At 35.9% G+C, this 26,043-nt stretch overlaps 3 protein-coding genes across 8 annotated transcripts; 1 reads left to right on the top strand and 2 right to left on the bottom strand.

Annotated features, from left to right (window-relative positions):
• Window positions 1-1,693: 1,693 nt before the first annotated feature.
• Window positions 1,694-15,536, bottom strand: porcn (porcupine O-acyltransferase). Of its 4 annotated transcripts, none has more exons than XR_015496735.1 (15): window positions 14,825-14,993; window positions 12,492-12,668; window positions 12,199-12,352; window positions 11,655-11,847; window positions 9,483-9,526; window positions 9,189-9,370; window positions 8,947-9,077; window positions 7,809-7,831; window positions 7,212-7,337; window positions 6,183-6,283; window positions 5,812-5,888; window positions 5,669-5,732; window positions 5,362-5,447; window positions 3,474-3,584; window positions 1,694-3,090 (listed from the first exon to the last, which is right to left on the bottom strand). XR_015496735.1 is itself a non-coding variant. In XM_087262587.1 (15 exons), the coding sequence occupies exons 2-15, from the start codon at window positions 12,332-12,334 to the stop codon at window positions 2,989-2,991; spliced, it is 1,386 nt and encodes a 461-aa protein (XP_087118713.1). In that variant the 5' UTR covers window positions 12,335-12,352; window positions 15,130-15,536; the 3' UTR covers window positions 1,694-2,988.
• A 696-nt stretch (window positions 15,537-16,232) lies between these two features.
• On the top strand, window positions 16,233-21,418 carry cpt2 (carnitine palmitoyltransferase 2). Of its 3 annotated transcripts, NM_001007447.2 has the most exon segments (7): window positions 16,233-16,349; window positions 16,377-16,421; window positions 16,563-16,791; window positions 17,380-17,460; window positions 17,558-17,664; window positions 17,748-19,052; window positions 20,707-21,416. In NM_001007447.2, coding segments are annotated over 5 exon segments (2,010 nt in total). In that variant the 5' UTR covers window positions 16,233-16,349; window positions 16,377-16,421; window positions 16,563-16,603; the 3' UTR covers window positions 21,036-21,416.
• Window positions 21,419-23,140: 1,722 nt separating this feature from the next.
• magoh (mago homolog, exon junction complex subunit) lies at window positions 23,141-25,574 on the bottom strand. Its single transcript, NM_001017700.1, is given in 5 exon segments — window positions 23,141-23,365; window positions 24,374-24,456; window positions 24,808-24,918; window positions 25,023-25,081; window positions 25,417-25,574. Coding segments are annotated over 5 exon segments (444 nt in total). The 5' UTR covers window positions 25,508-25,574; the 3' UTR covers window positions 23,141-23,265.
• Window positions 25,575-26,043: the final 469 nt, after the last annotated feature.

Below are 26,043 nucleotides of genomic sequence, written 5' to 3'. Positions count from 1 at the left end.
TCCAAAATACAAAATATTTACCATTGTAAATCATTTTGCCACTATCTTTCAAAGCATTACGTTTTAATGGGGTACGTGGTTCACTACAATATCACAGTTTAAACTTTAGTTGAAGAGTCTGTCTGTGTGAACATAAACAACATCTCTGAATGTAATATAATCAAAGTTCAATGCAAAGGAAGAAATTGGCTTTTACAGAGATAGGTTAGCAAAGCCTACAGTGAATGAAATTTGGGGACTACAAAAATATATATCCGGGTTTATGAGAACACAAATGCTTCAGGTTACGCGCACACACCCTGCACAGCAACACAGACATCCCAAGTTGGGAAAAGTCATTTCCAGTGGACACAGAGATGATTTGCGGGAGGAGAGTGGGTGCCTGAAGAGCAAGGGAAGAGGGGTGGGGGGGGGGGGGGGGACGTATCTGAAGAGCAGTGGTGGTGAGTTGTGGCTGAAAAGCTGTGGGGTTGAGTTGTGCCCGACGTACCTGAAGAGCTGGGAGGGATGCGGTGGAGACTATTTAAGGATCGGACGGGAGAGCGTGATTTCCGGGAGATTGTCATTCATTTGCAAGCGTCCAGGAGTCTCTATGCATTTGCGGGAGACTCCCGGAACATCCGGAAGACTTGGGATGTCTGGAAACAGGGCATGGCCAGAGTCACTGTAATGTAGCAGAGAGAAAGCTAAAATGCCTCTAAACACTGCTATTTCCACAGAGCTTGTTCTGTTTCTGTATGTGGACTTCCAGGGGACATGGCACAAAGACAAAAATGCTTACAGTTTAATTTTAATTATCTTTTAGAGAATTATATATATATATATATATATATATATATATATATATATATATATATATATATATATATATATAATTATATAATTATATAATTATATATATATATATATATAGCCTTTGACAAAGGAAAACTTTCAGAATCTCTTCCAGTTAAGGGCTGGATTCGGCTAAAAACTCTTCAAAGGAGCAGCTATATATATATATATATATATATATATATATATATATATATATATATATATATATATATATATATATATATATATATAATAAACTTGTCAGATTTTAGAGAGCAGGCATGAGGTTTAGCTGTGTCCTCTTAATTTTCTATCTAATTCAGTTTCACCCTGGCATAGCTACACTGACTGACAGTATTGGTGCCAATCTGCGAATCACAGCACATTATGTTTGCTGACCAATCAGAGCCTCTTGAGAGCGGGCCTTTCAGCGGAACTAGAAAATATGACTGTCATTTTTATGTTAGCTGAGTAGCTGTAAATAATTAAAGTAAGATTTATGAAAAAATAACATGATTTTGTACAAGTTAAACATGAGCACACATTTCTTTGCATCTTCTAAACACAACCAAGCCTTAAAAATACACTCTGGGCCACCCTTTTAAACGACATTTTCTATTATTTAAGATCAAATAAAATGTAATATCATTACACATTCTTGTGTTGTGTAAATTTTTTCTTGTAAATGTATATATGTTACACTGATTGATGATGGATTATTATTTCTCCTTTACTTTAACATCTTAGACAAACGTTATTTAAAACATTAACGCAGACACTTAAATATGCTTCATGTATGTAAACTCTTGTAAACAATTTGAAGCTTACACAAAAGTTAGACAGGTCATCTGGGATTTGAATAAATTTACAAAATAAATACAAATATAAATGTTTTATTGACAAAAGTTTGATGTCACAATCAGACATACAGAATGTCAAAATCATCCTTGATATCTGAACCCTTTATTTAATATTCACTCATAAATTTAAGGAAATAGTTAACAACAATGTAAAAATGTATTGAATGTCTAAACACAGTAAACAGAAGTACTATCAGAACATATCTGACATTAATCAGATTTTAATTATTAGTGTTCTGTTTGGCACTTAAAACAGTTTGACCTTAAATACAGTAATGTTACTAGTCTATTTACAAACAAGCATTAATGATGATAAAAAAGCAAAGATTAAAATAAATACACACACACAAACAAATCACACTATCTTGAAAGTTTTCTTGTAGCCAGGAGTAATATACATTTTATAAATGCTTAAATATAAGAAACTATCAAACACTAACAATACTGTCTCAATACTGAGCGTCTCAAACTCACACAGAAACATACTGTCACCACTTGATTGATGATTCATACAAAAAAAGTATGTGAAGCTTATCCCATGTGCATTCAGAGCTCTAAGAGGAACAGTAATGACAATAAAAAAAAGATTTTGCATGTTTGTTGCACATAAATACCATAATGAACATATTGTGAATGGCAGCATGATATGTGCTTTAATGAAAAATTATCCGCATAAAGTGGAATTGAAAAACAAACTCAAGCACTTAAACTCAACAGCAAATTCAAGCTAAAAAAAGCCATAAAGCAAACCAGAAACAACTTCTTAAACCAGCATCTCCCAACCCTGTTCCTGAAGGCACAACAACTGTACACATTTCTACCTCTTCCTAATTAAACATACCTGAATCAACTCAGCAGAACAGCAGAAGAGACTCCATAACCTGAAATCAATGTGTCACATAAGGGACACATCCAAAATATGTACTGTTGGTGTGCCTCCAGGAACACGGTTGGGAAACAATAGTTCTTTTCACATTAGAAGTATTAATTCTACACCAACATCAACTAGATTCATGATTCAGTCATGTCAAAATCTTGATTCATCAACTATGGCTATGAATAAGTCAAATTTCACATTTATCGAGGATTGCTGTAAAAAGTTGTTGATGCTTCTTGGTTTTAGGTAGTTTAGAAAACATCAAAACATCCTGATATTTGTAAAGTTCTGGTTAATGCAAAAATTCCAGTCCAGGATCATCCAGAGTTCACAGTGACATCGTAAACACTCACGACTGCTCTACTGTAAGCACATATAAAATATCCATTCATTGCTATCTTCTCCCGGTCTCCTCGTCTGTGCAGATCTCTGTGTTTATAGGATAAGGCGATAGAAGACCCACAGGGCGAAGGTCAGCCAGTGGCTGGTCCAGCTGAGCTGAGTCCACTTCTGAATGGTGTGGCTGGCGACGCCACCCTGTGGACGAAAATGGAGTTGTGTTTTCAATTGCCTGATCAGAAACCGGGTACTACACATTTAAATCAAGTATTTCAACTGCAATCTACTGCTAAAACACAGTAATCATATTTTAAGTTCACAGGAAAAATATAGTAAATTGTACCAGAGAACAGTGTGAAATCACACATTAATGTGCTTTAATGTGAAGTCACTTTATATGGCTGTAATATCACAGTGATTTGATGTAAAATTACAGTGACTTACTGTGAAAACATTTTAATTACCTCAAATACTGTGAATTTACATACAGTACCTTACTGTAAAATTAATGCAATTATTAGCCAGTAATATAGGGGTAAATATTTTACAGTGTACAGGGTTTGAGAAGAAATGGCTTGTACCTCATCAGAATCCATGTCATCTGAGCTGGAGCCAAAAACTGATCCCAGGTATGTCAAATGTAGCAGTGCTAACATGCTAAACGTCCCATTAATTAAATACACCCACAACTCCTATAGAAATAAAAGATGATTAATACAATATTAAAAACATGATCTACAGCTTAAAGGGGGAGTTCACACAAAAATGAAAATCTGCTGTTCATTTATGCACTCGCAGGACATCTGTTATGCAAGTTGTGTTTTGTTTCGTTTAAACATTTAGGAAGCTTTTTAACTGAAACCTTGATATGTAGGCTAGGTTGCACAGTTTTGCTTTTATAGAGTGAGGTGTGCGGCAATGTGGCAAAGACAGTACAGCACCCCTAGGCTGTTTCTCAATATGTGTTCTTCAGCGATCTTGCGTCCTCGTATCTTGTGTAACGTCATCATCATCCGTCAAATTTTAGTTTCAAAACTTAAGACCGCAAGAACGGAGGACGCGTAAAAGTTCCCAGATGTGTTTTTGATATCAAGGATGCACAGATGCAGACTTGAGCACCGAACTCGCTCGAGAAGTCCCAGAAGCCATTGATATAGATTTCTTAATAAAGTTCAGAGATAAAACTTGTTTATCTCAGAAGGACTTTCCCTAAATGACATGGTGAGAGTAAACATTTCCAAGAAAATTTTACTAAAGGCATAAACACATTAAGGGTGTTCATTTGCTGAAATGTATAGTAAAATCTGTAGCATCTCACTTCTCACAGGACACATTCTCTATTCTCGAGGTCTCCCAAGTTCGTTCTTTCAAGGTAACCTGGCAAGACCGGACTTCACGTGAACACAAGTCCGTTTTCTGCATTTTTAGAATTGAGAAACAGACCTACAGATTTTCATCCCGAATGTGAACATAGGAAATCTCACCAAATCTCTTGAGACTTGAGAATAAACATGGCGGACGAATAAACATTTGTGCTCTTGCCACAAACCAACAAGCTGATTCTCCAAATTTATTCCACTTTGTGCTGCGCCATATATTATATTATATTTTTTCGTGTCACAGAATAATCTTCAGCATGTGTACAGGTTCGTCCTCATGATCATCCCCCATGCACACATCAGGATTTCTGAATGTAAATTGTCAATATGCTGAATATTTACGAGGACCTCTGATGCTCTTCTAAACAGACTAAAGAAAAAAAAAGATACTTTTTTGAAACACGAAGAAAATTGGGACATTACCTGGGAATGTCATAAGGGGAGAAATCGGCTCAAAATCAGATGATCATCGTGCAGTTTGTGTTCAGCCTTAGTGATTTAATAATGAGCAAAAACGCAAAGAGGAAAACAAAATCTGCCTGTGGCTCCCGACAATACATCGAGGTCTTCATCCACAGCCGTTAGAACATAAATAATGTTTAGTTTCCTGCATAGAGGCTTCGTTTCACTTAATTTTTGAATGTTTTTTTTTATGTCTGTGAGTGTTTTCCACACTGCTTATGCGCCCTGCAGCCTTGCGTTTTTGTTTTGTTGTGGTTGAAAAAAGTCATGACATCACAAATTGTCACAATCTTATTAAAAAGCAGCAGGTCTGGCAATAGACATGATGGATAACATCAACAGCAGCGCTCGCACACAATACAAAGCTGATTCAGTAGTTGCCTAGCAACATAAAAAGCGCAGTGTTTTGTTGTTAATGTCAGTAAAAAAAGGTAGTGTGGTGTGCCTCTCGTTCTCACAATGAAAAAGCATGATTGACCCCTTGATGTTCTATTATAGTATCAGCAAGTTTCATTTTTTGGTCACTTTCCCTTTAATACTCAAAAAAAAAAATGTTTATTTGACCATTAAAATGATTATACTTTATTATACTTTTTTATAAAAATAGCCACAATGACATGTACAACACCTTTTTATGTCTGTGTTTGCAGTCAGACGGGCATCTCTTAGAGAGGACACACGCATTCAAAATGGCTGACAATCTTTTCCTCAGCACTGAAACACAAAATGCTCAATCCATTAAACACACAACCAAGATCTAACCTAAAAGACAATCAATATTATTAAAACAAGCATAAGCCTGCTGACACGCTCAATGTTATTTTAACAAATTAAACATTTAATAGAAATAGATTTTGCAATAACTGATGAACAATGACTTCAACAACAATAACACATGTATGCATACTAACAACCAAACTAGCATGGTAACTCACCGTGTTCAATATATGTTATGAAGCCTAGAGTCAATAATACTGCTCCAATGTGGAAGCTCAAGCCCTGTGTGCACAGAAAAATGGTATTGAAACATTGTGTTGTACCACAAAAGAAGTAATCAATTCACACAAAATGCACTTACATGAAGCAAAGCGCTTGCTGTGTATGTCATGATAATGGCAGTGAAGCTCCCGTAACTGAGAGCCTTCCTAAACACATCTGGAAAAGATCAAGATAGCATAAATATAATATCTAAAATTCGCACATGCTGTTAGTTCAAGTCTTTTTTAACAGGTAAATACTTTTGTTTATTATAATCTCATTCATTCATTTTCCTTCGGCTTATTCTCTTAATTAGCAGGGGTTGCCACAGCGGAATGAACCGCCAACTATTCCAGCATATGTTTTATGCAGCGGATGCCCTAAGCCACAACCCAGTACTGGGAAACACCTCAGAGAGCATTCAAATTTCAAGAGAAGCAAATAATAAAGCAAAAAAAAAAAAAAACATACAGGTGTTGAGCCAGCGGGACATGGGCAGGTTCCAGGACGTGACGACTTCCACCATAGACCTGGGAAACTCAACATATAGCGGCTTTGCAATTGTCATGTCCCTACAAAAACAGAAATAGCGTCACATAAAGAGAGAAAGCAGAAATGAGCATGAACTTAAGTAATTAAATATATTATATTAATATGTTTAATATAATATATATAATATTTATCATCATACATTAATAATATTAAGAATGTTATTTATACCAATGTTAAAGAAACAGTATTTGCTATTATTTATATATATATATATATATATATATATATATATATATATATATATATATATATATATATATATATATATATATATATATATATATATATATATACAGTTGAAGTCAGAATTATTAACCCCCTTGAATTATTAGAACACTTGTTTTTTTCCCCCCAATTTGTGCTTAATGGAGAGCAGATTTTTTAACACATTTCTAAACATAATAGTTTTATGAACTCATTTTTAATAATGGATTCATTTTATCTTTGCCATGATGACAGTAAATAATATTTTACTAGATATTTTTCAAGACACTTCTATACAGCTTAAAGTGACATTGAAAGACTATTGTATAATGATGGTTTGTTCAGTAGACTATCGAGAAAAAAATTAGCTTAAAGGGGCTAATAATTTTGTCCGTAAAATAGTGTTTAAAAAATTAAAAACTGCTTTTATTCTAGCCGAAATAAAACAAATCAGACTTTCTCCAGAAGAAAAAAATATTATCAGACATACTGTGAAAAAAATCCTTGCTCTGGTAAACATTATTTGGAAAATATTTTAAAAAGAAGAAAAAAAATCAAAGGGGGCTAATAATTCTGACTTCAACTGTATATATACATATATATATATATATATATATATATATATATATATATATATATATATATATATATATATATATATATATATAAAAGAAGTATAATTTTCATTGTCCCTTTCACTGACCCTGACTGGGTAAAATGTAAATGTCTTTCATTTTTACAAACCACTTCAGATTATCCTTCTCCTCTGTGAATCCTGCACCTGCCAGCGTGGTGGTCGTCTCACCGAGGAAACTCACAAAGTAATTACTGAAGTGGAAGGACAGGCTGTTCTCGTACGCCTGCAGCCACCTGAAGAGGAGAATCAGCACAAAGCTGAAGGTTATCACAGACAAAACCACAGGAAAAAAGACACTACTGGGTTTTAAACATTAAAGGTGTGCATTACTTACCTTTTAATAGACCCTCTGCGTTGAAATATGAAGAAAAAAAAGCATTAGTAGACACAACCCAAATTGTCAATTATTTGTAAGTATAAAAGCTGATGACATAACCTAATACCAACATCAATTATTGTTTAAATGACTGAGATGTAGTTATGGTAAGAGGATATGCTTTATGCTTATTTTAATTTAATTCAATTATTTTTATTTCTACAGCGCTTTCACAACACAGATGGTGTCAAAACAGCTCAACATTGATGAAGTTCCAGTAATTGAAACTGCTTCAGTCCAGTTTTCACAGATGAAGTTCTTTCACAGTTATTTTACATTGGGCTCATACTTCATGATTAATAGTTATGTGTAAATTAATAAACAGTACAATACCTCATCTTTCGCTTCTTGCTGAGGAAATATAATGAAAAAAAAACAAGAAACAGATCAGACAAAAATATATACTAAGGACATGTCTACATCTTAATTCTGGGGGGGTAGACTTAATTGTTTTATGTTCAATCCACTCAAATTTGTAAAAGCGATTATGTTAGCTTAATTGATTTGTGTTGGGACAGTATGAAGGAATTGTGTGGAATGCAGCATTTTTTACAGTGTAGAATGAAATTAAAATAGTCAGTTAAATAGATTTAAGCTTTCATTTAGTCAAGTTTTCTTTTTTAAGCAAAAAAATTGATAAAATATTTAAATCCCAGCGCTGGAAGAAGCAGCAGAGGAACGCAGAAAATACATTGAAAATACTGTGGTAAAATAAATATTCATTTTTTAAAGGCACGGTGACACGGTGCTTCTTGTCCTATGTGAGACCCACTTTAATATTATATCTCAATCAGGCAATGAAGATCATTGACCTTAAACTGTACTGCATGTTTATAATTGCATGACAATTCATCGGAAGCATCTGGGTGGAGATATTCCAAATTAAATTAAAAGTACATGGGGAAAAACACTAATTGATTGGACTGGAAAAAACATTTACCCCTGGTTTAACAAACAAGGTTTAAATTGCATGTTTGAGCTGTCTCAACTTAAAATAACTTGCGGTGAGATGTCTTAAAATACGTCAGTGTCATTTTTTTGTCTCAGGTGCACACCAGTAAAATATTTTTCTAAGGCCATTTTTATAAATGTGGCTTAAATAGCATAATTTAACTATGCCGTAGTTCTGGCTTTATCTAGGCCCTGTTTGTGAAACTGGGCCTTAGAGTAATAAAGACTACCAAAAATAAAAACAAACCAAACAGAATAGAGCCTACTAAATTCAGTTTATCAGAATATTCCACCTTGTCCTAATAAATCCTCTATATATGATTAGGCAGCTTTTTCCATGGTTTAGACAGTAAATAAGGAGACATAACATATTCAGTAAATAACTATGCAATTCATAATGTTGTTTACATCTGAATATCTCCATCATGGCCCTGCAAACAGGCAACTGACCAAATACTGACGCAACTCTACAGTATATGATATTAGAAATGGCACAACAATATATTTACACTCACTTTCGGAGTAGCTTGTTTCCAAAAACTGGGATGAAATAGGGAAAAAGATAAGGTGCAACACAGTTGGAAATGAGGAGGCAGAGCTGGCTCTTCACACAGCTGATGACGGACTTTATAAACCAGGAGACGCTCTGTGGAAAAGAGCCCACAGATACTCTAAAGTGCTGGCAGAAACAAGTGCAAAGCTCCTAAACCACTTATAATTTGTCTTGAAATGAAAGCTGGAAAATTTGGAGACTCACAAGTTTTCGGCTCTCTACTGCATCCATGTAGCTGTTAAAACTGATCCAGGGCCCAAAGATCACTGTCCCCACAAAGTAAATGTAGCCCATGAACTCCACTGGAGAGGGCACTTTGTCCACTATGCCTTTGTCCAAATCAAAGGCAAGAGAAACTGCCTTCATGGCTACTACCATCTGAGAACCTGTGCAAGTTTGATTTGATATTATATCATAATCCAGAATGAAAGAATAAAGAAAAACTCTTTAGTCTAATGATCACAGAAATCAAGCAACAAAAAAACATCAAAGACGAACCTCTCATTTTGTGCCAGGTTGTTGTATCCATCATGTGCAACTCTCTGAAACAGAAGGAGCAGAATTTTAACATCCCAGAGGACACCTCAAAAAATAAAATTAATTCGATGTTAATAGAATACTGTGGTCAAAACGACGTCTAACATTGGTGTCAAAAAACTCATCAAAATCACTGATTACAGGACAGTCCAGTAATTGACTTTTTAAAAGTGTTTTCAATGTTAGATGTCAATTTAATGTTTTTACATCAAGGTAATTTACATATAATTGTAGGGATACAAAATCCTATAGAAATTGTCACTTAATGTAATTTCGAATCATTTTCTTATAATATAATACTTCCTGTGTCATTATTTCAGAGGTCAAAAGGGCATCAATGTGTGGATGTCAAATAGATATCAAGGTTTTAATGTTAAATCGATTATTATTTTTGACAGTTTTATGACGTTGTGCTTGATGTCAATTTTATGTCGCTTTGGCAAGATGGCCGCTGAGATGTTTGCGAATTCTCAGCTTCTTTGGATTTACTATTAATAGTTATGTTTTTGAGTAAAACATAGTTTTATATCATTCTGTAAACTACAGATGATATTCCTTTCATAAACACTCATACACATACACACAGCTCATATACACTACAGTTTACCAGACTGTGGTGAGAAGTATGACGAAAAAGAAAAAAAGGAATAAATAAAGATGATTAAAAATTATCAAAACTATCAAAATAGAAATTTACTTTACATACTCATCAAATATATATGCACATTTATATTGCCAAAGTAGAACAAATCTGCCATTTCAACAGTTTTCATTATGAGAATTTCTGAAGGATCATGCCACACTGAAGACTTTAGTAATGATTCTGAAAATTCATAAATATCTTACAAACTACAAACTGATCATATACAGTTGAAGTCAGAATTATTATCCCCCCTTGGAATTTTTTTCTTTCTCAAATAATGTTTAACAGAGCAAGGAAATTTTCTAAGTATGTCTGATCATATTTTTTCTTCTGGAGAAAGTCTTATTTGATTAATTTCAACAATAAAAGCAGTTTTTAATTTTTAAGGCAATATTATTAGCCCCTTTAAGCTATATTTTTTTTCGATAGTCTACAGAACAAACCAATGTTATACAATAACTTGCCTAATTACCATAACCTAGTTACCCTAATTAACCTAGTCAAGCCTTCAAATGTCACTTTAAGCTGTATAGAAGTGTCTTAAAAAATAGCTAAAATATTATGTACTGTCATCATGGCAAAGATAAAATAGGTCAGTTATTAGAAATGAGTTATTAAAACTATTATCTTTAGAAATCTGTTGGAAAAACCTTCTCTCTGTTAAAAATTGGTGGGAAAAATAAACAGGGGAGCTAATAATCCAGGGAGGGTAATAATTCTGACTTCATCTGTATATGCAGTGCTCAGCATATATAGGTACACCCCTCACAAATCTTTTAAATTTGTATTTTTAATAGGAGGCTATACAATATTATATTTGTGCATAAACATTAGATTAGACCAGGGGTGTCCAAACTCGGTCCTGGAGGGCCGGTGTTCAGCTGAGTTTAGCTCCAACGTGCTTCAACACACCTGCCCGGAAGTTTCTAGTATATGTAGTAAGAGCTTGATTAGCTGGCTCAGGTGTGTTTGATGAGGGTTGGAGCTAAACTCTCCAGAACACTGGCCCTGCAGGACCGATCATTATTATCTAACAAAATAACTTATGATAATGGTCCAAAGTACAGCCAAATTATTATGTTATGGAAAAATATTGAATACAAATTTAAAAAAGAGGAAAAATAGAACATTTTGTTTATTTAATTGTATTATCTTTCAATTTCTAAAGATGTTTGGTGACTAAAATATTATTTTAATAAATATATCTGTTTAATAAATCTGTTTTGTTTAAATGCACCCAAATACACTTCCTATAGTCACTGAAAAAGGATAACAATATTCAATTTCAAAATGAGGTGTACTCAATTATGCTGAGCACTGCCTCGATATAATATACATTTTTAAATCTGAAAATAAAAATAAATAAATCATATTATTCCATAAAACAATAAATATTAATCTCTTTATCTTTAAAGAAAATCTCATTGTACTCAAAAATACACATTGACCACATTAAATTAATTTAAATTGAGCAGCAGTTGTCTACCAACCCCAGAAGGAGGTAGATGAGGATTGTGATGGACAGAAAGGGTCCACGACTGCTTGAGTGACGACACAAGAAGAGGATGAGGTAGCAGAGAAGGCTGAGCAGCACCACCCAGACCATGTGCAGCTCGAAGAACAGGTAAAGTGTGTAAAAACCGCCCACCACTGTACTCAGGTGTTTCAAGAAATTGGGCAGACCTGAGAGAGAAAGAGAGATGGGAGACAGAGATGGTTAGGAGTCAACTCTATCATTACTCATTCGCTGCCATCTATGAAATGTTCTGCTTTTACTGAGCATAAAGAAGTTATTTATAGGAGAACGTTTTATCGCAGAATAAAAGCGAATGGTGATCACAGCTGTTCCTCACACATAAGGCTTCAAAAGATTTGAGATATGGTACATTGTACGCTGACCTACTTTTGTGCTGCCTTTACAGTGCTTTTTGTCCTTTTGGTGCTTGAAAACACCTGGCCATTGTTCACTTTATTATACAAGTGGCACAAAGAAAAGGAAGTCATAGATGTTCTGTGTTGTATAAACCCTCTTACCCAATCTCCATGACAGCCTGCAGACGAGGCAGATGAGTAAAAGCTGCCATACTTGTTCTAGACCCTGCTGGACGGTCGGAAGCAAGCAACCGGATCCCAGTTCCTTGAAGAAGGCCTGTCTGCTCAGAGATCCCATTGCTTTCACTGTTTGACACTGAGAAGAACAAAAATATATACGAATCAAATGTTGTATTTTAAAGGGATAATTCACACACAACTCTTCCTCAGGTCATTCAACTTTCAGGTGACACCTATGAATCAACATTCAGTAGGCACGTGTCCATAGAGGCGACCTAGTCTAGGCAGCAGAGTAGTCAGGAAGGCATCCACAACATAACCGCTTTTCATTTTCATCCACGACAGAGGACAGACCCCCCTTCACTTTCGTGAAGGCAAGGCGGCATGAACCCTGTGAGGGCAGCTTGATCATTGTTTGCCTAGAGCACCAGTTGAGATTGCTCCGGCCCTGCCTGGACAACATGGGTCAATTTCTTTTTAAATTGGGATTCAAACATCACCCGAAAGCTGAGTAAATAAGCTTTCCACAATATAAAATACAAATACTGGGAAATCTCAAATGTTGGGATTTAAAAAAGCTAAATATTAAGAAAATGGCTTTTAAACTTGTCCAAATTAAATTTGAGCAATGCACATTACTAATCAAAAATCCCTTCATGGAAAATTATTTTTAACTAATATTCAAATTATTTTTTGACATAAAGGTAAACACATATAAGGGTTTTTTTTTTGGCTATTGCCAAAAAATATTTCTGCGTCACTTAAAACACGCATCTAATGATCTAGTGTCACATAAAATGGCAACACTTTGAATGTCAAAAAACATTCATTCATTCACTTTCTTTCGGCTTAGTCCCTTGTTTATCAGGGGTCACCCCAGCGAAAAGAACATCAGCTATTCTGGCATATGTTTTCTGCAGCATGGAAACCCACAAAACCCACGCAAACATGGGGAGAACATTTCAACTTCGCACAGAAATGCCAACTGATCCAGTCGGGACTTGAACCAGCGACCTTCTTGCTGTGAGGGGACAATGCTAACCACTGATCAAGTCAAAAAAATATACAGGCAAAACAAAATTAATTCCTGTGGCATCTTGTGACACATTAAAGGCTTATGAAATGAAACGGTGCAAGAAACTGAACAGTATCGCTTTTTATTATCGGTACTGATAATCCACAGCATCAGCAAATACATTGAAAATATGACTCATTGGATTTAATACATTTTTTAAGGTAAGTAGTTGTAAAAAACTTATATGAGCTGAATTTAAACAAACAACTTCAATTTAGCAATATCTAACTTCACTGCAAAAAGTTCGCTGGTTCGAGTCTCGGCTGGGTCTGTTGTTCTGTGTGGAGTTTGCATGTTCTCCCTGTGTTTGCATGGGTTACCCCCACAGTCCAAAGACATGTGTTAGGTGAATTGGGTAAGCTAAATTGTCCGTAGTGTATGTGTGTATGTCCTGGTCCTCCATGTTAGGGGTTGAACTTTGGGCTAACAACCCACCTCGTAAAAAAACAGATGTTATGAAACACCAATATGGTGCGGTTAAATGTTAACTTCAATATAACTGGCCCTGGGAGTAAGTAAAAAAGTATCTTCAACGGAATTTATTTGTTTAAATTCAGCCTTTATTAATTATTTGCAACCATTCATTCATTCATTCATTTTGTTTTCATCATAGTCCCTTTATTAATCTGGGGTCGCCACAGCAGAATGAACTGCCAACTTATCCAGCATTTGCTTTACGCAGCGGATGCCCTTCCAGCAGCAACTCATCACTGGGAAACATCCACACACACTCATTCACACTCATACACGATGGACAATTTAGCTTACCCAATTCACCTGTACCACATGTCTTTGGACTGTGGGGGAAACCAGAGCACCCGGAGGAAACCCAAACGAACGCAGGGAGAACATGCAAACTTCACACAGAAACACCAACTGACCCAGCCGAGACTCAAACCAGCGACCTTCTTGCTGTGAACGACAGCACTACCTACTGCGCCACTGCGTCGCCCTTGTTTGCAACCACTTACCTTAAAAATGAGTAAATCTATTGAATATTTTTTTAATGGAATAGTTCACGGCACATTCATGGCAGTCAGAAGTTTGAGCTTCTTATTGAAAAAGGACATGTGCGGGTGTAAACAGAGGCAGCAGGATCAGAGAGTAGCATTTTGATGAACAACACACATGCTGCCTTTCCATTGTCATTCAGGAGTGTGTCATTATTGATAAAGAATCTTGTGCTTAAGACTATCGTACAGTAATTAGACTCCATTTGCTAATGTTGTGGATTAAAGGTAATAATGTTCAGCTCACACTAATCATTATGTTTCAAAAGGTCTCAATATATCATCAGGAGCCATACTGAATTTGTCTGACCTGTATGTGCCTTGTTTTTATTACTCTCAAGATGAAAATCCCATGGAATCCCCATAAGAATCCCAAGGACCACTGGTAATATTAAAAATAATATAAAAATCTTCCTTAAAGTTCTGCTGAAGAGTAATAGCGACTTTTTGGGTGGCCTGAGGGTGAGTACATTAACAGTAAATTTTCATATTTGGGTTTTTGAATATTCATTCAAAAACCTACAAATCAATAATGTCAGGGTATCTGGTCCGAGCAGTGGCAGATGCAGTAAGTAATCTTCAAAGGTACTGATAACACCACGGATGAATTGAGGTCAGAACGCGGTGTTTGTGAAATTAATCTCAGGGTTAATGCTGAATCCCACCGCGCATATATGTGTTGATTGCAGCAGCTTTTAGAAACAGAAATATAAATCATTCATTCCATTACAGTAATGTGTTCTCGTCTAAAACATTGTTATTCGTCTTCTAAACATATTTACTATCATAGCCAAATTTATGTTATGCTGTGCAGTCATGCAATCTTACCTCTGCAAGATGTCAAATACCCTTACACCGCAATGCAGACAGCATCCACGGTCTGAACGTACGAGATGCAAGTTGTTAGTAATATCGACGATGGCTATTCTGTCCTCTGGATGAGACTGAAATGCTGAAACGTGTAATTCGTCCCAGCGTTGGAGGAGGATGAGCGCTTCACCCCCACTGTCAACTCAGACAGCGATGAATAACACCTCTGTTAGTCCTTAAAACGTCAAGTTTTGTATGCATTCTCATATATTACTTACATAATTTTTAATTTAAAAGAAATAGTTATAGTTTTCACATTGGGTTGTGAGGTAATTGTGGAGAATTGTGTCGCGCTTCCAGCACAATCGGTCCAGATGATGCTGGCAAAACGCCTGATGGAGCTGATGGCTGATTCCAATTGATGCGGTCCGTGATTTCAGCGTCTCAAAGGGACACTCGACAGCCAATCGTCTTTCAGCACATCTGTGCTTGAACCAATCGTATGAGAGAGTCAGAACAAAAAGGGGGAGCTTGTCGTCTCATTCTTTGACAGCGCGAGTGCGTGTCGAAATTCATCACTGTAAAAACTTAGTGATTAGAAGGTGAACTAAAGCTTGGAGTGCTAGCGGAAATACTTTTAAATAGAAAAGTAAAATAGATTACAATTATAAGATTATATTAAAATTAAATCTGGACTACTAGAAAAAATGTCATGTTTGAGTGTAAACTGCGGGTGTAAAGGGCAGCAGGACCAGAGTACCATTTAGATAAACAACGCTGCCTTTCTATTGTCATCCAGGCGTATGTCATTGTTAATTTAAAAAAAAATTGTGCTTAAGACTTTTGTACAGTATGGACTAAATGAACCATGCAACTTCTATGTTAAGCTGCTTTGACACAATCTATATTGTAAAAAGCGCTACATAAATAAACATGAATTAAATTTAATTGAAATAGGCCTATACGCAATTGAAAATATTTTGCCGAGCACATAATCAATGTTAAAATAGTAAAATAAATGTTTAAAAGATGTTTATATATATATATATATATATATATATATATATATATATATATATATATATATATATATATATATATATATATATATCGATGATCTGCTCATTTCATTTAAGATAGAACTTTTATTTTGAAAAAAGGGTCACGTTTGTGATGCGGAAATACTGCAGCAAGTATTAAATTCCTATTTTTTTGTTGCGGCTTTTGTCTGCTTGTTGAGCTGTTCTCGATTATTATATTATAAAAGCTGTTCTTGTGTTTTTAATGTATTTTTCTTTTCTAAATAAAAAAAGGTAAGAGGGCACCGGTTGGCTAATTATCGTTGGCCGTACTGAAAGGGCAGGATCTGTCAGATACTCTGCATTCATTCAGCAAGTTGACAGCTTGCAGAAGCGTTGAACGTACGGTCTGAAATTGCATCTTTTTTTTTTAGGAATAGTACTCAATCCATACGTCATTATATCCCAGCTGCATGATGGCAGGTTTGCTTTCTACGCAATGCAACTCAACGCTGAGTAAATTAAAACACTTGAGCAATAACCCTGCCCTGTCAGTTTTAACGAGCACTCATCGTAAATACAGCAGTAAGGATGGAGCAGGATCTGAGTATTTGCACAAGAGTATCGTCCCGAGCATGCACTACCAGAAGAGTTTACCCAGGTAGGACAATCACATTGAATCACACAGATATGACCGACGGTTTTAAAATTGATCTGTAACGCTGTGCTTTGATATTGACTATTTTGAAGTTGAATCAGATTTTTGCTTAGGATACTGTATTTACACGTTTGTCAACGACAGGTTTAGGTCATATTAGAGAATATAGGTGAAAGTGCAAAGTCTACGCGGCTTAGGGACACGGTGTTACACATAAATATGCCCCCCTTGCCTCAATTTTTGTTCCCATTTTTATATTTGGAATAAATTGTAGAGGTAATAATTTAAGTAATATTTATAATTGTTTATAACAAACAAAAACAAATAGAAAGTTATTATTAAAGTGATATTTTTAATGAAAAGGGGAACATTTTAAGGATTATTTTATAAAAGTTAAAACCTTCTGTAACTGTAAATACAAAATGATATTTTTTTTTAAATAAATTAAATAATAATAATAATATATATATATATATATATATATATATATATATATATATATATATATATATATATATATATATATATATATATATAACTGACCCTAAAGCATAGAATGGTTAAAATCACCATTGTACCTGACATTTACAGATTACCAGTTCCAAAATTGGAGGATACAATACGGAGGTATTTGGCAGCTCAAAGACCCCTGCTGAATGATGAGCAGTACAGGTAATAAGTCAAAAGTAATGTATTTATTTTTTTATTTCCAACTTAACTTAAATTCTGACATTGTTTTGTCTCTTTCTGCTATCTTGAAATGCAAAAGTAACACAGAAAAATTAGCACAAGAGTTCGAGAGTGGTGCTGGCAAGCAGTTACATGAAGAACTTGTAGCCTTGGACAAGAAAAACAAACACACCAGCTACATATCAGGTGGGAGATGTACATGGATAAATAAGTAAATGTACAGTAAGTCCAACTTTGTTAATTAATTTCCTTTTTTTTTTACATTGCAGCTCCATGGTTTGACATGTACTTGTCTGCTCGGGAGTCTATAGTGCTTAACTTTAACCCCTTCATGTCCTTTAACCCTGACCCCAAACCCGAATACAACGACCAGCTTGTTCGGGGCACCAACATGGTGTGCTCAGCGGTCCGCTTCATGAAGACGCTTCGTGCTGGTTTACTGGAGCCAGAGGTGTTTCACCTTAACCCTGCCAAAAGTGACACAGATAGTTTCAAGAAGCTGATTCGATGGGTGCCGCCCTCCATATCGTGGTTTGGAGCCTACATGGTGAACGCCTATCCTCTGGATATGTCCCAGTACTTTCGCCTCTTCAACTCAACACGTATACCAAAATACAAGAGGGATGAGCTCCTCACAGATGACAGGGGCAGGCACCTGCTCGTAATGAAGCGAGGAAACCTGTATGTGTTTGATGCTCTTGATCGAGACGGCAACCTGATCAAGCCTGCTGAGGTTCAAGCTCACCTTAAATACATACTGGAAGATCCAACACAAGCTTCTGCGTTCCCCTTAGGTGTCCTAACTAGTGAGAATAGAGACACCTGGACAGGTTTGAGACAAAAACTACTGGATGCTGGAAATGGAGAAGCTCTGCAGTTAGTGGACACTGCTTTGTTTTGCCTGTGCTTGGATGAGGAGGTGCTGAGAGACCACATCCACATCTCCCACAACATGCTGCATGGTGACGGCTGCAACCGCTGGTACGACAAGTCCTTCAGTGTCATTTTGGCTAAGGATGGACAGGCAGCTATAAACTTCGAGCACTCTTGGGGTGATGGTGTGGCTGTCCTGCGTTTCCAGAATGAGGTCTTCAAGGACACCACGGAGAAGCCTCTGGTTGGGCCTGGTTCTCAGCCTGCGTCCGTAGACTCGTCTTCAGCGGTGCGCCGTTTAGAGTTCAAGCTTAATGACGAGTTAAAAGCTGGAATCACAAAAGCCAAAGCAAATTTCCAGGCTGCCGTATCAAAGCTCACCATCGATGCCATGGAGTTCAAGAAAGGTGGAAAGGAGCAGCTTAAGAAGAAGAAGCTCAGCCCCGACGCCATCGCACAGCTTGCTTTCCAGATGGGCTTCCTGAGGCAATACGGCCAGACGGTCGCCACTTATGAGTCCTGCAGCACTGCAGCCTTTAAACACGGCCGCACTGAAACCATCCGTCCTGCTAGCATCCACACTAAGCAGTGTGCAAAAGCCTTCGTCCAGCAGCCTGGACAGCACAGTGTGGAGCAGTTACTGGGACTGCTGAATGAATGCTCTAAATACCACGGGCAACTCACTAGAGAGGCGGCCATGGGTGAGGACAGCACTTTAATATCCTGTCAGTCATATTCATGATCATACCATTTAAGGAGAAACGCTGATCTGGCCTATGCTCTAAACTGAGTCTTTTGAGCAAGTCAAGGAGATTTTTCTTTTTTTTTTTTTTGATGGCTCATTCACTAGATGTTGATGATGATTAACTGTAAAATAGTTTTTTGGAAAATTATGAAACATATCAAGGACAGTTTTAAAATGACCTAACAAGACTCTGTTGTGCCATCAAAAGTCTCAAAGTTGCACTCATGTTTATGTTAATAACTTTTGAACCCATGATGGCTGGAAACATAATGATTGGCTCATGTCAAATCAACCTTTTTATTAGAATTTTATAAAATAGTCTGATTTTCAACAAAACTAGCTCAGGTCTTCGCTTGTGAAGCATCGTCAAATCTGGTGAGATTAGCCCAAAGTGAACTGAGGCTATGAATTAGTATATTTAGACCAAATTTGGCATGCGTTATACCAAGCATGGCCTAAAATATAAATACGTATTTTTGGCACTGTGTGTCACAATGGTTCACACTGTCGTCTCACAGCAAAAAAGTCTCTGGTTCAAGTCCCTGCTGGTTCAGTTGGCATTTCTGTGTGGAGTTTATATGTTCTCCCTCTCTGGTTTCCCCCACAAGCCCAAAGACATGCACTTTGGGTGAACTAAATAAACTAAAATTGCTATAATGTATGGGTGTTTCCCAGTACTGGGTTGCAGCTGGAAGGGCAACCACTGCGTAAAACATATGTTGGAATAGTTGGTGGTTTATTCCGCTGTTACAACCTCTGAAATGGAGACTAAGCCAGGGGTGTCCAAATTCGGTCCTGGAGGGCCAGTGTCCTGCATAGTTTAGCTCCAACTTCCTTCAACACACCTCACTGGAAGTTCCGAGTATACCTAGAAAGAGCTTGATTAGCTGGTTCAGGTGTGGTTAATTGGGAATAAAATATACAGGACCGAGTTTGGACACCCCTGGACTAAGCCGAAGGAAAATGAATGAATGAATAAATTTTTGGCATAGTGCCACCTACTAGTCAAGAGATAAAATAAACTGGCTTATTTGCTAATAGCTTAGCTTATAACTCCTGTTCTTAAATTGAACCAACCTATGAACTTGGGTCAGTATGTGCCACCTAATCATCAAAAGTTGTCCAGTGGCTTCCTTCTCCACTATTTCTGTTCTTTAGGTCCTATAGCAGGGGTGGGTATTGTTCATACCCGTCAACGATGACAAATAATTCTCTGGAACCGCTCTTGCAATTACACCCGAGTTGAGATCAGCTCTTTGTTGATCGCATTTTTTCTTTTCCTAGAAAGATTAAAAATAGGGGAGAAATATGGAAATTCTGCTGGGTCAGAGTCTGTGCAGAGGTTAGCTCCAACTCTAATCTGATAAACCTGAACAAGCTAATCAAGGTCTTTTGGTTTCAGGTAGGTATTTATTTTTCAGAGTTGGAGCTAAAACCTACAGGGTCAATGACCCTCCAGAAATAACATAACCCACTCCTGTCTTACAAAATCTAATGGTATGCATTTCCACCATCAGCCATTATATTCTATAATCTTCACCAAATGTCATAGAAGCTCATTAGACAATATTCAACTATTTTCAACCAAATGTTTTTTTGTTTTCATGTAGGTCAAGGTTTCGATCGCCATCTTTTCGCCATGCGCTACTTGGCTAATTCGAAAGGAATGGCACTGCCCAGTCTGTACCAGGATCCTGCATATGCGGCCATAAACCACAACATCCTGTCTACCAGTACTCTGACTAGCCCTGCGGTCAGTCTGGGTGGCTTTGCTCCTGTGGTGCCTGATGGTTTTGGAGTGGGTTATGGGGTTCATGATGAATGGATTGGGTGCAACGTGTCCAGCTACCCTGCCAGAGATGTTCATGAGTTCCTTAGGTGTGTTCACAAGTCCTTGGAAGACATTTTTACAGTCCTTGATGGAAACCCCATTCATTGAAAGCACATTTAATATGATGAAGTTAAAGCACTTGTGAACTAAGCTGAATTTAGAGGATTTGTGTTAATAATAACAATGTGTTGAGTCTAGTTTAAATGTAGAACCTGAAGGTTAGAACTCATATGCTGTGCACTGAATTGATTGATGTGACTGCTCATTTCTAAGTTCATGCTTAATTAAGTGATGTAATGAACAAAAATGTTTATGACAGTATAGATAATTTACCATTACTGCATTGTGTAATTATTAAATTAAATTTTCTCCAAATGACAAAAAGAAATTCATCATAAAAAAGCTGAAAGACCTGTCCTGTGCCTTATAAGAAACACTGAAATCAATACTGTAAATATTGTAACAAAGCCTAATAAAACCATTTCAACAGATTTTCAAATATTTATGATTTTTTACATACACCAACATTCAAACTTTTGTGGTTGATTTTTTTTTCTTTTATGTAAAAAAGATGCTTTGAAATATCAAAAGCAACAAAATAACTTTTTACATGATTATAATTTGTGTATTTTTTTAATCAAATAAATGCAGCCTTAGTCAGACTCTGCACAAAACACTCATTTCTACAGCATCGATATTGCATGCACATCTGATATACTCACATTGCAAGAGTCTGAATTAAATACGACCAGACAGTTCAATCCACGCTTCAAAAAATGCTTTCATACTTATAGTTTGTGTCTTGTTTCTACTCCAAATATCAAATTCCTAAAAACAATATTGTATCGTTTAGAAAAATAAGTCAATATTGAGATGTTTTCAAAAAGAAACTAAATTATCTTCCAGTGGACCAAGTAAAATATTCTTATTTCTAACTAAATGATTATTTTTACTTGTTTTCCAGAAAAGTTTACTTAAATTTCACTTATTTCTGAAGACAAAACTTTTTTTTTTGCTAGTCTACAAAATGCTTCTTGATTTAATAGGTTTTAGATAATTGGACTAGAAACAAGACAAAAACTTTTATTTTTGTACAAAAAAACTTTTTTTTTTTTTTTACAGATTTGTATAGAAAAGTTTAGCATTCGCGTCAAATGTGTATAAGCCTGTGGCTATGTACACATTCAAGAGAGTTTAACAAATTTGAATAATAAATTATGACTTTTGGATGTTTTTACTATGTATACAATTATGTCTCTACTAATTTACATTTGATTGGTTTTCTGTATCGGTATACTGTTAGACTTCCCAGAAAAAAAACTAAATAAAACCATTTAGCCATCTAGTGAGACTGTATTCATATCACAATATATAATGCCGAAAAACTAAATATTGCAATATCGTGCAACCTACCCTCTTCAAATACCTCACTGACTCCAAGCTTCTGACCACTAGTGTATATATTGCATCTTCTATAATGATGTTTCTAAATAAAGTACAACATATATTTTAGGACTTTTCATTCATTATTTTTTCCAGCTTAGTCCCTTTATTAATCTGGGGTCACCACAGCGAAATGAACCGCCAATTTATCCAGCTTATGTTTTACACAGCAATTGCCCTTTCAGGGGCAACCCAACATGGGAAAACACCCATACACTTGCATTCACACACACACACACTCATACACTTCAAACAATTTAGCTTATTTACCTATAGTGGGCGAAGCAGTGGCGCAGTAGGTAGTGCTGTCGCCTCACAGCAAGAAGGTTGCTGGTTTGAGCCTCGGCTTAGTTGGCGTTTCTGTGTTCAGTTTGCATGTTCTCCCTGCGTTTGCGTGGGTTTCCTCCGGGTGCTCCGGTTTCCCCCACAGTCCAAAGACATGTGGTACAGGTGAACTGGGTAAGCTAAACTGTCCATAGTGTATGTGAATGTGTGTGTGAATGTTTCCCAGAGATGGGTTGCGGCTGAAAGGGCATCCGCTGCGTAAAAACTTTCTGGATAAGTTGGTGGTGAATTCCGCTGTGGTGTCTCTGGATTAATAAAGGGACTAAGCCGACAAGAAAATGAATGAATGAACTTTACCTATAGCGCATGTCTTTGAAATTGTGGGTAAACCCGGATCACCCGGAGGAAACCCACACCAACATGAGGAGAACATACAAAACTTTAAGGACTTTAAATAGATTTTGAAATAAACTAAAATACAAACCAACAGTTGAACACATTTTATTAAAAAAAAAAAAAAAACTAACCACCGAACAATATACAAATGTTGAAAGTAGCTCAAACAATAACTAAAACACGACTTTCATTCACAATAAAAGCAAAAGGGCAGTTAGATGGGCTTGATTTTGAAGTGGAGGCCGATGAGACTGAATACGAGGCATTTGAGATCCTGGACCAGGTAATAGAAAACTCTCAGTCCCTCTGGGTCCCTGCAAAAAAACAAAACAAAAAAAAAAACAAGACAATGTTACCAATCTTATAGCACAGATTACAAACTGTAAACAGGGTTTCTGCAGGTTCCAGCAAGTTCAATCTAAGACATTTAAAGACCATTATAAATGAAATTTTAGACTCATTCAGGGCTAAACACTAAGGAGTTTTTTGAATGGCCTAGTTGAAAAAGACTTTTTTTGCTCTATCAAACTTTAAAAAATATATAATTGAATAACAAAATAATAAAAATTATATATATATATATATATATATATATATATATATATATATATATATATATATATATATATATATATATATATATATATATATATATATTTTTTTTTTTTAATAAAAATTATAAAATATATATTTTAGGTAATTCTATGCAAAATATTTTAAATATTGTGTCAATACAAGCAAGCTGTCTCTAGTTGTATACATACACTTTTTTTCCAACATAACCTGAAAAATGAAATGTTTTAAGGTTGATATAAATAAACTAAATGTATGCACAACAGTCTGATCAGGTCAGCTTCTGCAGCAGGAAATACATGGAGAACTTTTGAAACAATTTTATTGTTTATTGTAATAATTTTAAAAGGAAAACAATTAAAGCATTATGGTAAACGGAGCTAAAAATGGCATTATTAAATAAAAAGTTAAAAGTTTTATTGAGATGGATTGTTGTGGTTGGATGGGTGTTGACCAGGTTGGGTAGCTAAGAACAAAAAAAAATTATAAGCCGTTTACAAAAGATTTAAGACCTACAACACAATATTTTATTTAATTTAAAACTTTTTAAGGCCTAAAATTTTGTTTTTGAGATTAAAGACCCCATAGACAACCTGTGTAAAACTGCTTGAGGGTATAAAACAGAAAGCAGGAAAATGTGTGACAATAATATATACTACAATTTCAGATTACAAAATTAAAGCAGAATAGTGCAGAAGTAAAAAAATTATGATAATAATAATGTTTACAAATCAATGAAATACACTTACTTGGACTGGTTTACATCAATTAAAGATCCGATTTTAGAGGTTGTGAATGAAATGTGCTCATCACCGATGACAATCTCCAGTTCCTTTAAGGCACAAACAAGAGCCATTAGGATACCAGTTTACACAACAATGGTGTACTAGAAATGGACCACAACAATCCCGGTTCACAATGAATGAATAATGCAAAAAATGAATATAAACTGACGATCACTCAGATACTGCATGCATGTACATGGATGACATCCGGGTAAAATCATTAAACAAAAAAACATGCACTTTCAAAAAACATTTTCAAATGTTAATGTACTAAACCAGCCAAAGTGCAACGAAATGTACAAGGTATAGTTGTGTAAACAGGCCCAATGAGTCACATTATATTGTGAATGTGAACAAAGGGCAAAAATCAAGAAGAAATAATATACATTACAACAAACCTGTCTGCCAACCCTGTCCGGAGGAGGCCACAAGGCATCGTCTTCTTTTGTGATTTCACTGTCGTCAATGATTCTCTTCAGCTCTTCCATCACACTTTTATGCACATAGGCCTGAAAGAAACAGAACATCTCATAAGTAACATGGTCTGTCTGTCAAAAAGGTGCAAATTATCTAATAACCAATGCACATGACGTCATCACGTAGCTGATTTTACCTCTTTTCGGATCATGACGTCGTTCTTGTAGTTGCTGTTGTTTGCATATCTCAACTTTCCTGAAAGGAAATAATCCATAAGCTTTTAATATTAGGGTAATACATTAATACTATATACATAACCTTTAAAAAATGAAGATTAGTAAGCAACATTGGTGAAACTAAATCAAATTTACAATATTAGACTTGCAATTTTAATGCTAACATTCCTCAAACGCAAGTTCGCATATTAATTTTGCTCTAAACAAACAATCACCATTTTAAATCATAAATTAAACAGAAATAAAAGTTCAAACAGCTGTAAATATCGTTTTCGGCTTAATAAGAAAGCATTCACAGATTGCAATAGAAAGGCTGTTAGCATATTAGCAAGCTAAAGTTGGCGCGTCACTTACCGTCTGGTCTGAATTCAAATTCCAGAAACTCGTGACCGAATTTACCTTTATGCCCCACATAGTACCTCAAATAAAAGTCACTCGTGGACATAACTGTGCGCGGTATTAAAGAAACCGTCTATGTGTCTAAATAACCGCACAAATGCTGTTGCTTCAATGAATCGCTTTAGCTTCAACAACCAATATGGAATCGCATGCGTACAACTGCACGTCGCCGAGTGACATCACTTCCTAGTCGCACACCAGTGATGCTACAACTGTGCCTGTGATGGGCTGTTTCTCAATTCCAAGAACGCAGAGAATGGACTTGCGTTCTTGTAGAGTGCGGTCTTGCCAGCTGTCCTCGGAAGAACGAACTCAGGAGACCGCAAGGGCAGAGAACGCGTCCTTTGAGAAATGGGATGCTGCGTTCTTCCTGATGGTCATGTGACCTTTACGCGTTTTAAATGGAAATTAATTAAACATTACAGCCTTCATACAACGATTTATTGTTTCCCCCCTCTTCAAAATATATACTTTGCATAAAAACATTATAAATATACTCTGCACATTATAAATAAAACAAATATTAATACGAATTTCATCAAACAAACACAATTAATGTGTTTATTCCTTTATTAAGATATT

This window comes from Danio rerio, chromosome 8 (assembly GCF_052040795.2).
Source record: "Danio rerio strain M-AB ecotype USA chromosome 8, GRCz13ab, whole genome shotgun sequence".
Classification (NCBI taxonomy): Eukaryota; Metazoa; Chordata; class Actinopteri; order Cypriniformes; family Danionidae; genus Danio; species Danio rerio.
The sequence above is the reverse complement of the archived record's forward strand: the minus strand, read 5'-3'. Positions and strand labels throughout refer to the sequence as shown.